This window comes from Dermochelys coriacea, chromosome 3, assembly GCF_009764565.3.
Source record: "Dermochelys coriacea isolate rDerCor1 chromosome 3, rDerCor1.pri.v4, whole genome shotgun sequence".
NCBI lineage: Eukaryota > Metazoa > Chordata > Testudines > Dermochelyidae > Dermochelys > Dermochelys coriacea.
In genome coordinates, this window is record NC_050070.1 from 142,387,291 (window position 1) to 142,403,290 (window position 16,000).

At 42.7% G+C, this 16,000-nt stretch overlaps 1 protein-coding gene across 1 annotated transcript in view; it reads right to left on the reverse strand.

Annotated features, from left to right (window-relative positions):
* Positions 1-16,000, reverse strand: part of ADSS2 (adenylosuccinate synthase 2) — a 64,980-nt gene that overhangs the window by 29,981 nt on the left and 18,999 nt on the right. The window contains 4 exon segments of the mRNA XM_038394801.2: positions 9,040-9,106; positions 13,298-13,348; positions 14,031-14,099; positions 15,477-15,579. Coding sequence (XP_038250729.2) covers positions 9,040-9,106; positions 13,298-13,348; positions 14,031-14,099; positions 15,477-15,579 — 290 coding nt within the window.

The following is a 16,000-nucleotide window of genomic DNA, read 5'->3' on the forward strand; positions in this document are numbered from 1 at the left end:
GTGAAGTCACTTCTTGTTGTAGTAACTGATTGTGAGAGTGGATCCCTGAAGAGGGATGGGGAAGTTTAAGAGAGAGTGCATTGAAATTGATAACTGAACAAAAAGTTATGGCTTCCAAAATCCATTTGTCCAATGTTATATACTCAAGCATATTTTTCCTTATTCCGCTGCATCCACTGGAGGGGTGCATGGTCCGTCATAAGAGTAAATCACCGGCCTAAGAGGTAATAATGCAGTGTCTCCATAGCCCACTTGACAGCAAAGCATTCTCTCTCAACTACTGCGTATTTCTGTTCTCTTGGGAAAAGCTTTCTGCTTAGGTAGAGGATCGGGTGTTCCTCTTCTCCCAGCATTTGCGACAGAACTGCTCCCAACCCCACCTCAGAAGCGTCTGTTTGTAAAATAAATTCCCTGTTAAAGTCTGGGGCTATGAGTATGGGGTCATTACAGAGGGCCGTCCGAAGGTCTGTAAATGCCCCCTCTGCTGCGTCGGTCCACTTTACCATGTCTGGACCTCGGACCTTTACCAGGTCTGTTAGGGGACTTGCCCTAGTGGCGAAGTGGGGAATAAACCTACCATGCGTAGGAACACACGGACCTGCTTCTTTCGGGTCGGCTGGGGCCATTTTTGAATTGCCTCTAGCTTATTCGTTTGGGGCTTCACTATGCCCCTTCCCACAATATATCCCAGGTACCTAGCCTCTGCTAGCCCTATGGCTCATTTAGCGGGATTAGCAGTGAGACCAGCCCACCTTAAGGTGGGCAGTTGTGCCTCAACTTTCTCCAAGTGGGTTCCCCAGTCTGGCATATGGATGACGACATCATCTAGGTATGCAGCTGCATAACTAGTATGGGGGCGCAGCAGCTTATCCATGAGGTGCTGGAATGTGGCTGGGGCCCCATGTAGCCCAAAAGGGAGGACTGTGTACTGGAATAGCCCATCCGGGGTGGAGAATGCTGTCTTTTCTTTAGCTTCTTTAGTCAGAGGAATCTGCCAGTACCCTTTTGTCAGATCCAATGTAGTCGAGAATCGGGCATTACCCAGTCGGTCAACCAGTTCGTCGACGTGTGGTATGGGGTATGCATCAAACTGGGATATTTCATTCAGTCAGTGAAAGTCATTACAGAATCTCATGGTAATGTCAGGTTTATGCACTAGAACAAATGGACTGGACCACTGACTGCAAGATTCTTCAATAACCCCTAATTCTAACATTTTCTTTACTTTGGCCTTGATTTCCTCTCTTTGGCTGCTGGGATTCGGTAGGGTCTCAATGTTACCTTGGCTCCGGGGATCGTGTGGATATGGTGATAGGTCTCAGTCATCCACCCTGGTTTTGTAGAGAACAAATCTCTGTTGAGATTAATCATGTCGGCTGCCTCGATGTTTTGGATCGTCATCAAGTCGGATGATATCCTCACGTGCTCATGTAAGTTATCCTCCTGGGGAAGGATCTCCTGCATGACTAAGCATGCCTCTCGATCGTGCCAAGGTTTTAGAAGACTGATGTGGTAAATCTGCTCTGATTTCCGGCGGCCTGGCTGTCGCATCTTATAGTTCACTTCTCCTATGGCTTCGATTATTTCGTAGGGTCCCTGCCACTGAACCAACAGTTTACTTTCTGCTGTGAGCACCAGTACTATCACCCGATCCCCTGGTTGAAACGTCGAAGCTTCGCTTGGTGGTTACAATGGGTTTGGTGGGTCTCCTGTGCTATCTGATCTCTCATCTGCAGTACATGCTCAACTATGTTCCTTCTGGGATTTGGCTCCTCTTCCCAGGCTTCTCTGGCTATATCCAATATGCCCCGAGGGTGGCGCCCATATAGTAGTTCGAATGGAGAGAAACCCTTGAAGGCTTGCGGAACCTCCCAGATGGCGAACATGAGGTAAGACAATAGGGTATCCCAATCTTTCCCATCCCGGCTCACCACTTTCCTGATCATGACCTTGAGGGTCCTATTGAACCTTTCCACAAGGCCACCTGTTTGCAGGTGGTATACAGAGGTCCGTAGGGCTTGTACATGGAGCAATGAACAGAGATCTTTCATCAACTTGGACATGAAAGGTGTCCCTTGATCAGTCAATATCTCCTTGGGTAGCCCAACCTGGGCAAAGATCTGTACTAGCTCCTTAGCTATTGTCTTGGAAGCTGTGTTGTGCAGGGGAACAGCTTCCGGGTACCGGATTGCATAGTCCAGTACAACAAGCACATGTTGGTGGCCCTAAGCTGTCTTCTCTTGGGGCCCTACCAGATCCATGGCTATCCGTTTGAAAGGAAACTCTATTATTGGAAGAGGTATCAAAGGAGCCCAGAACTGCGTGCGAGGGCTATGTAACTGACACGCTGGACATGAGGTGCAGTATCGCCGGACATCTTTATGTACTCCTGGCCAGAAAAGCCTCCACAGGATCCATGCCTGGGTTTTCTCTACCCCTAGGTGTCCTCCAAACAGGTGACTGTGGGCAAGACTCAATATGGCTTTTTGATGTTTTCGTGGCACCAGAAGTTGTATCTCTTGCTCCTGCATTTGCACCACGCGGCACAGGAGATCTTTCTTCACTATAAAATAAGGTCCGGGACCCGGACCTTCCCATCCACGGGTATCCCATCGATCTCGGCCACCTCTTTCCTGGCATTATCATATCTGGGGTCCTCCGCCTGGTCCCGCCCAAAAGTCTCTCTCCCGGGACTAATCTGCCCAAACTCCCAGGGGCCGGCTTCTGCTTCTTCCAATGGCTCACTGCCATCATGGCTGGGGGCAGCTTCTGGCTCACCTTCTGTGATGGAAGTTTCTCAGCTGGCTGCTCGCATCCATCTGCCTACTAGGGAGGTCTTCTGGCCCTGGGTCAGGATCCGGGTTCCCAAGGCCTTCGCAGCCTTCCTCTCCTTTTTTGTCTTCCAGGTCTTTTGGGGGACCGAGAACAGATCCTGAGAAATCTCAGCAAACATCAGGGGTTGACATTCCCCCGGTGACGAGTCGCTGTCCTCAGGGTCCCCAGCTACTACCAAACTCTCCGGAGGGAGTAAATTATCAAACCCTGGATAGCCCCTCCCAATGACTACAGGATATGGGAGTTTAGGAACTATGCCCACGGTCACCTCAACGGGGTTTCCCCGAACCTCTATCTCCACTGGGATGGTGGGGTAATGGCTCACGGCCCCATGCACGCACGTCACTGCTACGCGTTTGGCTTGTAGCAGCTGACTATTTTTTACCAGCTTACCCAATATGAGGGTGATAGCACTCCCAGAGTCCACAAGCGCTGTAGTCTCTGCTCCATTTATCCTCACTGGCCTGGTGTAATTATGCAAGGCTAATGCGACCCCCGCGAGGTGGATAAGGGAGCATGGGACCTCCCAGTCCCCTAAGTTACATTGCATAGGATCCTCGGTGCTGGGACACTGTGCTGCTATATGTCCCCACTCCCCACATGCATAACATCTATAATTGCTTTTAATCACTCCCCTATCCCGGGGGTTAGGGGGTTTAGTCATAGATTCATAGATACTAAGGTCAGAAGGGACCATTCTGATCATCTAGTCCGACCTCCTGCACAGCGCAGGCCACAGAATCTCACCCACCCACTCCTACGAAAAACCTCACTCATATCTGAGCTATTGAAGTCCTTAAATCATGGTTCAAAGACTTCAAGGAGCAGAGAAGCCTCCCTCAAGTCAACCATGCCCCATGCTACAGAGGAAGGCGAAAAACCTCGAGGGCCTCTCCAATCTGCCCTGGAGGAAAATTCCTTCCCGACCCCAAATATGGCAATCAGCTAAACCCTGAGCATATGGGCAAGATTCACCAGCCAGATACCCAGGAAAGAATTTTCTATAGTAACTCAGATCCATCCATCTAATATCCCATCTCAGGGGATTTGGCCTATTTACCCTGAATATTTAAAGATCCATTACTTACCAAAATCCCATTATCCCATCAGACCATCTCCTCCATAAACTTATCAAGTAGAATCTTAAAGCCAGATAGATCTTTTGCCCCCACTGCTTCCCTTGGAAGGCTATTCCTAGGCTAGTCCTGGGGTTCCCCCCACTCAGGCCAATCCCTTCCTTCTGGGGTCCCCGCTGGTTTTCGGCCCCCCCCTTCCACCTAGGACTCCCCGGGGGTTTGACTGCCCAACCTTCCAGGGTTGGGGTCAGGTGCTTGCTTCGAAAGGGGCCTTCCTTGGGTAGTCGGGTCAGTTCCCTGGCTGTCATCCGTCTTTCTACCAGTGTGATCATCTCGTCGTACGTGGACGGATCGTTCTGGCCTACCCATTTGCGGAGATCTGGCGGCAGTCCCTGCATGTAATGGTCTATGACCAGGTCTCCAAAAATCTCCTCCGGCCTGCACACCTTGGGCTGTAACCACCTCCATGCGAGGTGTATGAGGTCGAATAGCTGGGACCTCGGGGTTTGTTCTCCTGGTATATCCACTCAGAGAGCCTCTGGGCCCTTACTGCTGCCGTTACCCCCAATTGTGCTAGGATTTCTGCCTTCAGACGGGTATAGTCAGTGGCATCCATGGCAGGCAAGTCAAAGTAGGCCTTCTGGGCCTCCCCACACAAAAAAGGGGCGAGAATGCTGGCCCGCTGCTCCTGGGGCCATGCCTCACGCTGAACAGTCCTTTTGAATGAGAGGAGATATGCCTCTACATCATCTCCCGATCATCTTTGGCAGACAACCAGTGGCCCTCAGGGTTCGCGTCCTGTCGGACCACCGGGCCTGGGTGGTGAGGATCTTCAGCTGGTCCACCATCTCTCTCAAGAGGGCACGATTTTGGGTCACCTGGCTCATCAATAATTGATTGATTTCCTGCTGTAGCCGCATAGACTCCTGTTGTGCCATTGCCTGAACCCGGGTGGCCTCCTACTGGGCTGCCGTGGCTTGTACCAGAGCTCTTACCACCTCCTCCATTGTGGTAGAAAGCAAACAAAAACCAAAACAAAACAAAAAAAATCTAAAACCCCAGTGCACTTTTTTTTTTTTTAAAACCTCTTTCTTCCGCCACGCTGTGAACGAAGTCCCACTCCTGACACCAGTTGTGACAAAGCTCTGTCCTTGCCTCCATGGGTCCCACGTTTCCTGGCAGATTTCGCTAGTCTCAGAGGCTCACTGTGACCCTCCAGGTAACCCTTCTTTCTCTAGAGACAAGGGTCACAGTCTACTGAGCCATTTTCATTGTAAGACAGTGAGGGAGGTGAGGAGAAATTATCCTTCCTTGCACAGTCTCTGTTGTCTCCCTGTCTCAGTGATTAAACGGGGGCAAAGGTGTGGGGGGGGGAAGCCCAGGCCCACCCTCTACTCCAGGCTCCAGCCCAGGGACCCTAATAGTATCAGCTATGGTAGCTGACCTTTTAGAAACATGACATGTACGATTCCCAGGCTACTTCCCCCACAGCAGCCCTCACTTCCTCAAGCTCCACTTCACCCTTAGCTCAGGGCCTCCTTCCTTGTGCCTGATATGGTGTGTACTACTCAGCCTCTCCAACAGCATAACTTCTTCCCACAGCTCCTGACATGCACACCCACCTGACTGACTGGGAGGCTTTTAACTAGTTTCAGCCAGCCTGATTGGCTTCAGGTGTCCCAATCAACATAGCATTCTCCCTGCCTTCTGGAAAGTTCTTAATTGGCCCCAGGTGTCTTAATTGACCTGGAGCAGCTTCCATTTCACTTATCCTGGTACCAGGGATTTGTTTAGCTTGGAGCTAATATATCTATCTGGCCTTGCCCCATCACAGGGGCCACAAGGCATGGATGCCTCCACCTATTTGTGTTCATGCCAAAGGGTGTCATTTGAGGTCTATCCTTCTGTAAAATATCAGTGTAAGAGGGAGAGTGATGTGTTCCAGAATAGACACGGGAACCCTGCACAGAGATCTGAGAATCCTCTTCCACATACTCAGGGTGGGAGTAAGGAGAAAGGGGAAGGACTGTTCAGTTTGAAAATTAGACAAAAGCGAGCATGGTTCCCTATGTGATATAGGTGTCAGTGACTGACAGGGTCTTGAGGCTGACAAACCCCCCAGCCCCCATTAAATAGGGGAGAGACTGGCTTCAAGGAGACTATCAAGTCCTTAGGGTACCTGAACTCCTAAGGTACTGATGGTAACAGACTGAGAGCCTGTGGAGGGTGGCTTCAATACCGATGTAGCTGGCACCAAGCACTTGTCCTGGAAGTGCATCAGTTCCGAAACCCTCAGTACCATCTGCTGTCTCGCTGTCACTGTATAGTAGACTTCCTTGATATCAGTACTGCACATGGTTCTGGAACAGGTTTATAACTCTTTTCACCAACGTCTCTGACACTCAGGATCCAAGTACCCTAACTCAGTACTGATTCTGTATTAGATTGAGTTTTCTTCTTTGTCTTTGAGGTACTGGTATCTCTCAGAATTTGCATGGAACTCCCCTAGGGACCTGTGGTCTCCGTAGCCCTCTTGTGCGTTGGTGGCTGAGATCCTTTTGGAGATTTACTCCCTACCTCCTCCTGTTTAGAGGCAAATACAAATGAGGACTTCAGTACCCTTGAAGTACTCGGTGCTGCAGTACCACCTACCTCTTTAGCTGTCTCCAGTGACCAAGATCTTGATGTTAACAGGGCATTAGCAGTACTGGTAGGTCTCTGCACAGGGTATCCTCTGTCCCTGGATCTGAACCTGGACATAAGGCTTGCTCCATCATTAGAAGTTTATCTCCCTATTTTTTTTTTAGGAGCTACCCTTGAAGGATGTGCAGATCTTGCACTTACTAGGAACATGGGTATCACACAAAGAGCAGAGCCACTGGGAATGCCTGTCTCTGATCAGAATAGCCACACAGCAGAAGAAATGGCCCCTTTTTAATCCAGCATTCCCATGGAAAAAACAATAAAAGAGACAACCCAAGAAAGGGAAGTTTTAGCACTTCTAGTTAAATATATCAAAGAATAAAAGGATTTTTTAAGAGAAAAGGGAAAAAAAGGAAAAACTAAAAGGTAAGTAACTATAAACAATCTAAATGCTAAACAGGTAACAGACACATACTGCAGACTTCATCTCAGGCCAATGGCAGTTGAGAAGGAACTTAGGGTGGTTCACCCATGCAACCCCATATAGCCTCGGCACAGGGCACAAGGACGTATGTGGAGCACGCACAGTCCAGGCACCACTATCAAAAATCTCTGATCAAAAGATGCAGGCATACTTAGGTGAAGCAGGTGAGTACACAGACAAATGGGAGAGCACAAAGAAACTGAGATAATACTGATAAATATGATAGGTAGGAATCTCAGTAAACCAGCTACCTTATAGTTAAGTTTTTTGTAGGTACCACAACAGATGTGAGTTTTAAAGATGGATTTGAAAAAGGACAATTAAGTGACTTTGCAAATGCTTACACAAAGCTCCTCCCATTTGCCAGGGGCAGAACAGGAGAAAATGCAAAGGTACTCATTTGAAATTTTAACAAGTGGATAACAAAGGCTGGCATTACTGGTAGCATGGAGGCAAAAGTCAACATCTTGACAGCATGAAAGAGATGATAGGTATATTGCTGATCACTACCAATGCAGACTAGATTCAAATGAGCAATCTAGAAACAAAAGGTTACTTTGTTAGCATTGAGACTGGATTCCTCAGAGATAGATAACAATACTGTCTTGAGCCTCAGGTCACAGAAAATTTGATCCCTAAATATATTGTATTTTATTACTCACTTAACTAAAATGATGAGAATTTGACAAGCTTTGTTTCACCATTAGTTTTAACAAGCTTGAAGCATTACATGAATGGTGTGAGATTTCCACAACATATATCACCAGAGTGATACAAAATAGAGTTAAAGATCTTAACACTCAGATTTCTTGTTTGTAAATTAAAAAGAAAAATTAAACATATGTAGTTTGTACTGTTAATTTCTTTGAGTGCAGATTAACACGGGGAAAATAATCATTTATTGGTTAGGCAACATAAGCCATTCTATTGAAGTGTTTTATGTTTGCTATTGAAAGGTTCTCTCACAGCTAGGTAAGAAAAAACAGTGTTTCTCTTACAAATGTCATATTACAGTGATTTGTAAGCAGGCCATAAAAAATTGTTCTTAGCTAAAAGTTAGCATGCAGATATCTGCTCATTAAAAAAAAAAAAAAGATTTTTTTAGTTTGCTTTATAATTCTTAAATGAATTGGAAATGAGAGCTAGCTAGCACTGGACAAAGATAAGCATGGAGTTTTCAGCGTGACCATGGGCAGAAGTAACTGAAAGCTGTTACCATCCAATAGTGGCTTATGTGCAATGAGTTTGTCTCAGTGCATTTCCCCGAGCACAAATGTCCACTTCATAAGGTCAGTCATGAATGATACCAGCAGCAACAGCAAAGAGTTATTCATTCATTCGTCCATATAGAATAATCTTCCATATCTGGGCTGAAATATACTGACACCTTAGAAATTCACATAATATGTTTATTTTTATTTGCAGATATGTTATGTTGTTCATTCAGCCAGCCTCTTCCATCCCAGAGCTGGCAAGTTACTGAAACTTACAAAAATACCTTGTGATTAGGTTGTAAGTTTTAAAATTCATAAAAAAGCTCAGATAGAACAGAGATAGCAGGTGGCATATAATGCACAGCATGAACATTCATGTTTCATGTGCACTTCTGAACAAAACAAAATTAGTCAATGTTACTTCAGTTCTGCCAGTCTTCATAATTTCTCAGCCCAGGAGACAACACTACTCAAAGATATGTCTTTTTCTAAAGAGCTAATTTAAGTTCTGGGAAGCGTCAGCTTTTGTCCCTTTCTGTACCAAAAATATTGTGGTATGACCCATACTTTAAGACTGTGATCCTATTATTTGTCATTGGTGGGACACTTATGTTAAGATATGTCTAAAAATGAACCCTGGAAAACTTCATGCTACTTTATCATTATTTTAGGGTTTAGGGTTTATCATTATTTTAGTCTTTAGGGTTTGTCAAGCTTTGAAAACTGGATTTTTTTTGTTTTAAACTTCATACTCCCATATTTTAAAACACAAAAGAAAATTACATACTTCTTTCCTGCTTGCTCTTGTCTTTGTTGTTCTTGAATGCCATCAGCAGCCTGATGAAAGTCAAATACTAAGGAAATTAAAGAAAAACTCTTAAAATGCAAATTTAGACAAGACTACATGTGCAACAATTTGAAACTGAAATTAAGGATATCCACATGATTTTTTCTCAATTTCTTTGAGTGCAGATTAACATGGTGAAAATAATCATATATTGCTTAGGTAATATAAACCATTCTATTCAAGAAGTATGCTGTAAAGTTTGGAGCCTTCTTCCTTTTTGTAAGTTACATCTTCTATTTTGAATGGTCTTCAGTATAAAAAGAAGCCTCTGAAGCATCTAACAAGTCTGAAATTGTTTTAGTGTTCTAACTGCCAAATACTGTACCACAGACCTGTGTATGCTTTAAAAAAAGACTTTCAGAGAGTAATTAGCATTTATTCCAATTTTATACTTGCCCAAAGAAGAAGGGAAAACACTATACAACCCAACAAACCCAGCAAAAGATATTTAGTAACAAGTCATATAGCCAAAGAGCAAGTGAGACATTTTAACTAGGGCTGCCAAGCAATTAAAAAAATTAATCACGATTAATCGCACGCTGTTAAACAATAATAGAACATCTTATTTTAAATATTTTTGGATGTTTGCTACATTTTCAAATATATTCATTTCAATTACAATACAGAAAACAAAGTGTACAGTGCTCACTTTTTATTTCTTATTACAAATATTTGCACTGTAAAACAAAATTGTATTTTTCAATTCACTTCATAAAAGTACTGTAGTGCAATTTATCATAAAAGTTGAACTTACAAATGTAGAATTATGCACAAAAGAAACTGCTTTCAAAAATAGAACAATGTAAAACTTTAGAGCCTACAAGTCCACTCAGTCCTACTTCTTGGTCAGCCAATCACTCAAACAAAGTTGGTTACAATTTGCAGGAGATAGCGCTGCCTGCTTCTTGTTTACAATGTCACCTGAAAGTGAGAACAGGAGTTTTGCATGGCACTGTTGTAGCTGGTGTTGCAAAATATTTATGTGCCAGCTGTGCTAAAGATTCATATGTCCCTTCATGATTCAACCACCATTCCAGAGGACATGCTTCCATGCTGATGATCGGTTCTGCTTGATAACTATCCAAAGCAGTGTGGACCGACGCATGTTCACTTTCCTCATGTGAGTCTGATGACACCAGCAGAAGGTTGATTTTCCTTTTTGGTGGTTCTGTAGTTTCCGCATCAGAGTGTTGCTCTTTTAAGACTTCTAAAAGCATGCTCCACACCTTGTCTCTATCAGATTTTGGACGGCACTTCAGATTCTTAAACCTCGGGTTGAGTGCTGTAGCTATTTTTAGAAATCTCACATCGGTACCTTCTTTGCATTTTGTCAAATATGCCATGAAAGTGTCCTTAAAACAAATATGTGCTGGGTCATCATCCGAGATTGCTAGAACATGAAATATATGCAGAATGTGGATAAAAAACAGAGCAGGAGGAGACATACAATTCTCCTCCCAAGAAGTACAGTCACAAATTTAAATTGACACTTTTTTTTAATCGAGCATAATCAGCATGGAAGCATGTCTTCTGGAATGGTGACCAAAGCATGGAAGGAGTATACGAACGTTTAGCATATCTGGCATGTAAATACCTTGCTCCGTTGGCTACAACGGTACCTTGAGAGTACCTATTCTCACTTTCACGTGACGTTGTAAATAAGAAGTGGGCAGCATTATCTCCCCATAAATGTAAACAAACATGTTCGTCTTAGCGATTAGCTGAAGAAGAAGTAGGACTGAGTGGACTTGTAGGCTCTAAAGTTTTACAAATGTTTTGTTTTTGAGTGCAGTTATGTAACAAAAAAAAATTTTCATTTGTAAATCATACTTTCATGATAAAGAGACTGCACTTCAGTACTTAGTATTTTTTCAATTCACCTCATACATTTATTTTGTTTATCATTTTTACAGTGCATTTATTTGTAATCAAAAATAATTATATGAAGTGAGCACTGTACACTTTGTATTGTGTTGTAATTGAAATCCATATTGAAAATGTAGAAAAACATCCAAAAATATGTAATGAATTACAAATGATATTCTACCAGTCACCTGATGTCACTGTGTAAGTATATTTTTCTTAAAAACAATACATTCCTGAAGGTCCAATAATGATTGCATTGGACCTGAAATCTTCTACTCAATGCACACACAGGAAGGATAACAAAAAAACCCTGACTCGGCTTTAATGAGTACTCTAGTCTTTCTGCAATAAAAATTGTTTTTTTGGTATTCCTACCTCTTCCCCATAGTTTAAAAATGATCAAATTCCTTAGATTACCCCAAACAGTTAGAACCATTTTTTTTAAAGAAAATTATTTAGATTGGTTAAACTGCTTATACCACATTAAGGCATTATAATATTTTAAATTACAATACGCAGAACATGGGTGGAGGGAAACAAGAGCCGGAAGGCTGGTCAATGGGTGAAAAGATACCTATTAAAGAACAATCCAAAACCTCCTGTCGACATTTTAACTATCCATACTGTGCAAATCCCTTTCCTGCAAGCTGGGCATAAACTTTTACCTGAAGTCAACTAAAACTCATAGAAAAGTTCATCTAGCTTGATGTTTGTTTTTTTAATAAACACTAACTCAACAGGGCCTTATGTCTCCAGGACAGCCATGGAATATGACTAGTCTCATATCCAGTTACAGGCTAGCAGGACAACTCAGAGGCCATGTATCAATGTTCATGAGGCAAGCCTACTATGCAAGCAAACCTCGAGGCTGTTTCCATTCAGAAAAGTTCAAAACATCCACACTAAGCAGACCAATTACTGATAATGGTAGTCAGCAACTGGTCCTTCTGAACTAGGATCTCGTCTACACAGGGGAAGTTAACTGGCATAGCTGTTCCAGAATAACTCCCCATATAGACATTATTCTGGAATAAAAGTGATTTTATTCATTCCAGAACAATTACTCTGCTTTGTGAGCAGTATAATTATACTGGACTAAAGTCACTTTTTATCTAGACCAGTGGTTCCCAAACTTGTTCTGCCGCTTGTGCGGAGAAAGCCCCTGCCGGGCTGGGCCAGTTTGTTTACCTGCCGCGTCCACAGGTTCGGCCAATCGCGGCTCCCATTGGCTGCGGTTCGCTGTTCCAGGCCAATGGGAGCTGCTGGAAGCAGCGTGGGCCCAAGCATGTACTGGCCGCCGCTTCCAGCAGCTCCCATTGGTCTGGAGCAGCGAACCGCAGCCACCGGGAGCTGCGATCGGCCGAACCTGCGGACGCGGGAGGTAAATAAACCGGCCCAGGTCTTTCACCGCACAAGCGGTGGAACAAGTTTGGGAACCACTGATCTAGACTACTGTTTACACAGGAAGCTATTCCAGAGTTGCTGTTGTGGAATACCTCATTCTGCAGTAGCTATGTCAGTCAAGTTCCCTGTGTATACAGTGTCTAGATCTCAATCACATTTTCTTTTACATTATCAAAATTTGTCAGTTCTTCTCCAGAGAGACCCCATTGTTGCTGAGTATCAACACTTGGTCAAATTCCCAGTGTAGACAGACCTATAGAGGTCTCTGCATACATTCATTAAACACTATTGTATAGATTTAGCCTCTAGACAGGTGAAGATCACCCACATGCTGTAGAAGGAACAAATCGTCAGAGAAGTCAGTAATTAAAAGGCCTCCGGCATAAAAAGCATTTTTGGATGATTGGGAGGGCCTCTCACTTCAAATCTGATTTTATTACAGGGACACTCTAAATCTGATTTTACTACAAGGTCTGTGTTCAAAGGGTTATAACTTGAAGTCACTGTTTAATTGGTATTCTCCAAAAGCCCATGTGATCCCAGAGAGAAGCAAAATATAAGGCAAAGCTTCCTATGAAGAGGAGAGCACAAATTCTATATTGAAATGGGCAATGAAGCCTTCAAACATTCAAATAACTTTTGAAATGCTTTCTGAAAAAAACATGACATGCATTTGGAATCAGCTTAATGAGTCAAACTAAAATGTTTGAGTCTAGAGTGGTTCCACATTTTTAAAAATAAAAAAAGTAAATATTAAAGAAGTTATAGTGCCTAACATAATCGAGCCTGATCCCTAACTGGAACCTTTGGCCACTGCAATAATGATAAATTATAGATAAAATAAAATTGTCAGCTATTCAGTTTATTTGAAAAGTCTGAGGAAATTCTTATGGAGATCAATAAAAATAGATACAGTATGGCATCTTACCAATATGAGCTCTGTCAGAAATGATTAATCGTTTTTCCCAGCCTTCTAGTCCTTAAAAACAAATGAAAAAAAGTTTAAATTATGTTTTGTATATCACTTATTTTCATGATGGAATAAGCAAAACTTTTAAAGACTAATTATAGATTTGAAAATGGAAGCCATTTAAAAGAAGCACCAAACTGAGTCACCAGAAAAAGCAAACACAATTTCCAATTGTTAAGGTCTGACTTGAACCTACAAAGCCAGGAAATGCAGGCTGCTTATCAGAAGTTGAAACTTCTAGGCATTCTACATACACTAGGGAAATTTTTCAAGTTTCTCACTGTTGCTAAAACAAGCTCAGCTGTTCTGTTACCAATGTTAGAATTTTATTCCTTCTGGGTTTCTTTCAAGACCATTTTCTTTAAAAATGGCTACAGAAGTTGGATAAACAGTAACCTGACAGAAAATGTATCTGGCATTCCTATCATTTGCCTTAAATCCATTATTGGACACTTAATAAATGCATCTTTCTAGGAGACTCTAAGGAGACTCCTGATGGGAGCTGCAGGGACTAACAGAGCTCTGAGAGTCCTTGCAGGATTGCTGCCAGAAGTGAGCAAGAAGAGCTCCTGTAGGACATGCCATCTTGTTTCTCATGGCCTCTAGGCTAGGGGTAGCACTGCTGGCTAGATCCCTATGAGAAAGCATCTATGCCCCCTTTTAAAATAATACCTTAAAAGGTTGTTCTCACCTTTTCCTTTTTTTACATTTTTCTCTGCTTCTTCAAACAGTCCTGGCAAGTGAACCACCACACCATTTCCTGAAGGAAATCAGGAATACAGAGTTTAATGTATGACACCAGACATGAAAAACTAGTTTCTTACAAATCCATTATTCATTTTTCTGCATAAAGAATACTTTAAGACATACATTTCAAAAACTGTTCCATTATACTACTTTCATCCTTAGGAATTTAAGGTATAAGAAATTCCCTGACCTACAGCTAAAGTACATGGGTCCCTAGCTGCATGCACTAAACTCCTCTAAATTTGAAATTTAACATTCTTATATCAGGATGAAAAATAACTGCATTCCTGTCTGTCGCACAGTGGTATTTCTCCTTCAACACCTCCAAAAATTAATTAGTTGCATAGACTTACTTTTCCTAGGGCAATACAAGCTATTTTTAAAATATTCTTTTGGTTTTACAAGCCTTTTTTATTTCTATTTTCACTAGAGATATTGATATTCTCATATTTTACTCTCACCCTGTGATGCAAAAACAAAGCCAATGCTGTATCAATCAATGAATTGAGGTTGCTCATAGTCATTCTTTCCTATCGGCAATTTGGATCACTGCACTTACCTGTTCCCTAAAAAGGCAAATAGTACATAACTGCAACAGTCACTAAGGAGTGCTGAAGTATATAGTTATGGAACGGCTTTCCCTGCACAAAAAGTGAACAATCTTAGGGTCATGCCAAGCTCAGTAGATGTGAAGTTGTTCTTAAACACAGAATGCCTTCAGCACAGTAATACTCTCTTGAAAGATCAAGGGACTAGTCACTATATACACACACAAGTCACTAGTGGCCCTGGGGCAGAAGGACATCTGAAAGGATCATATGGTAGCAAGTTCCTCTTTTGGGACCTGGTGGCCCTGTACTCACGGCCCCTCGATCCATGAAGAGAGGGAAAAACGTATCATTACTTATAACCATTGAGGGGGTTTTTTGGTGGTCACTCACTGAGGTTGAAGTGGGAGAAAGAAATGGTGGAAAGGGATTCTGGAAGTAGGTAAAGAGATAGAGAAACTGGAAAGGTGGTAAAGAAAGGAGAGAGAAGAGCAGAGAAAGGTTACAGTGGTAGGAAAAAGAAAAAGGAGGACTTGTGGCACCTTAGAGACTAACAAAACTTATTTGAGCATAAAGCAACAGCAATAAAGCAAATGAGAAAAGTGACCAGAGTCCAAATTTCAAAACTGAGTGAGGACAATGCAGTGAGGCTGCAAAGACTCTCTTGGCCCAGGGCCCAAGTCCTTCTGAGTAAGGAGAGAAAAGAGTTGAGCAGGAGTAGGAAGTTCCTGACTTACTATGCTCAGAGCTGTAGTGGATGTTGATGATTTCAAGAATAGAACTCCAAAAGTCTGGACTTGTATTGGTGTTAAAATTGCAGTTTTGGAAAATGCCATACTTACCAATGAATGCAATGACTTTTGGATTGATGATCCCACTGGGTAAGAGATGAAAATCATATTCCACGGAATCTACCACAACAGTATGCCCAGCATTGTTGCCTCCCTGCAAAATCAGACATTGATTTATTGCTTTCATTATAATTGAAGATCAACAAAAAGTATGGAGAACTGGAGTCTGGGCTAACTTGGTTCCCCTCCCAAATTTGCAGCTCCCATGTGTCTATTATAAATAGGAGGGAGTCCAAGTGAATCATCGTGATTGACTTGACAATTTCAACGGCTGTTCTTTTTCTACACCTGTTTTTGACACTTACATGATTATACTTTAAAAAAAACAAAAAAAAACAAACAAACAAACAAACATGTTCGTCCCCCCTCCCCCTCCAATTATCCAAAAAGCTTTTGGATCAGATTTATAAAGGTATAGTCTAAAGGGTAGGTCACCATTTCCATGGTAGAAGCACAAGTATTCTAGAATTAGTGATAATACACAACTGTTCTTTGCAACTTTGAAGTCATAAATA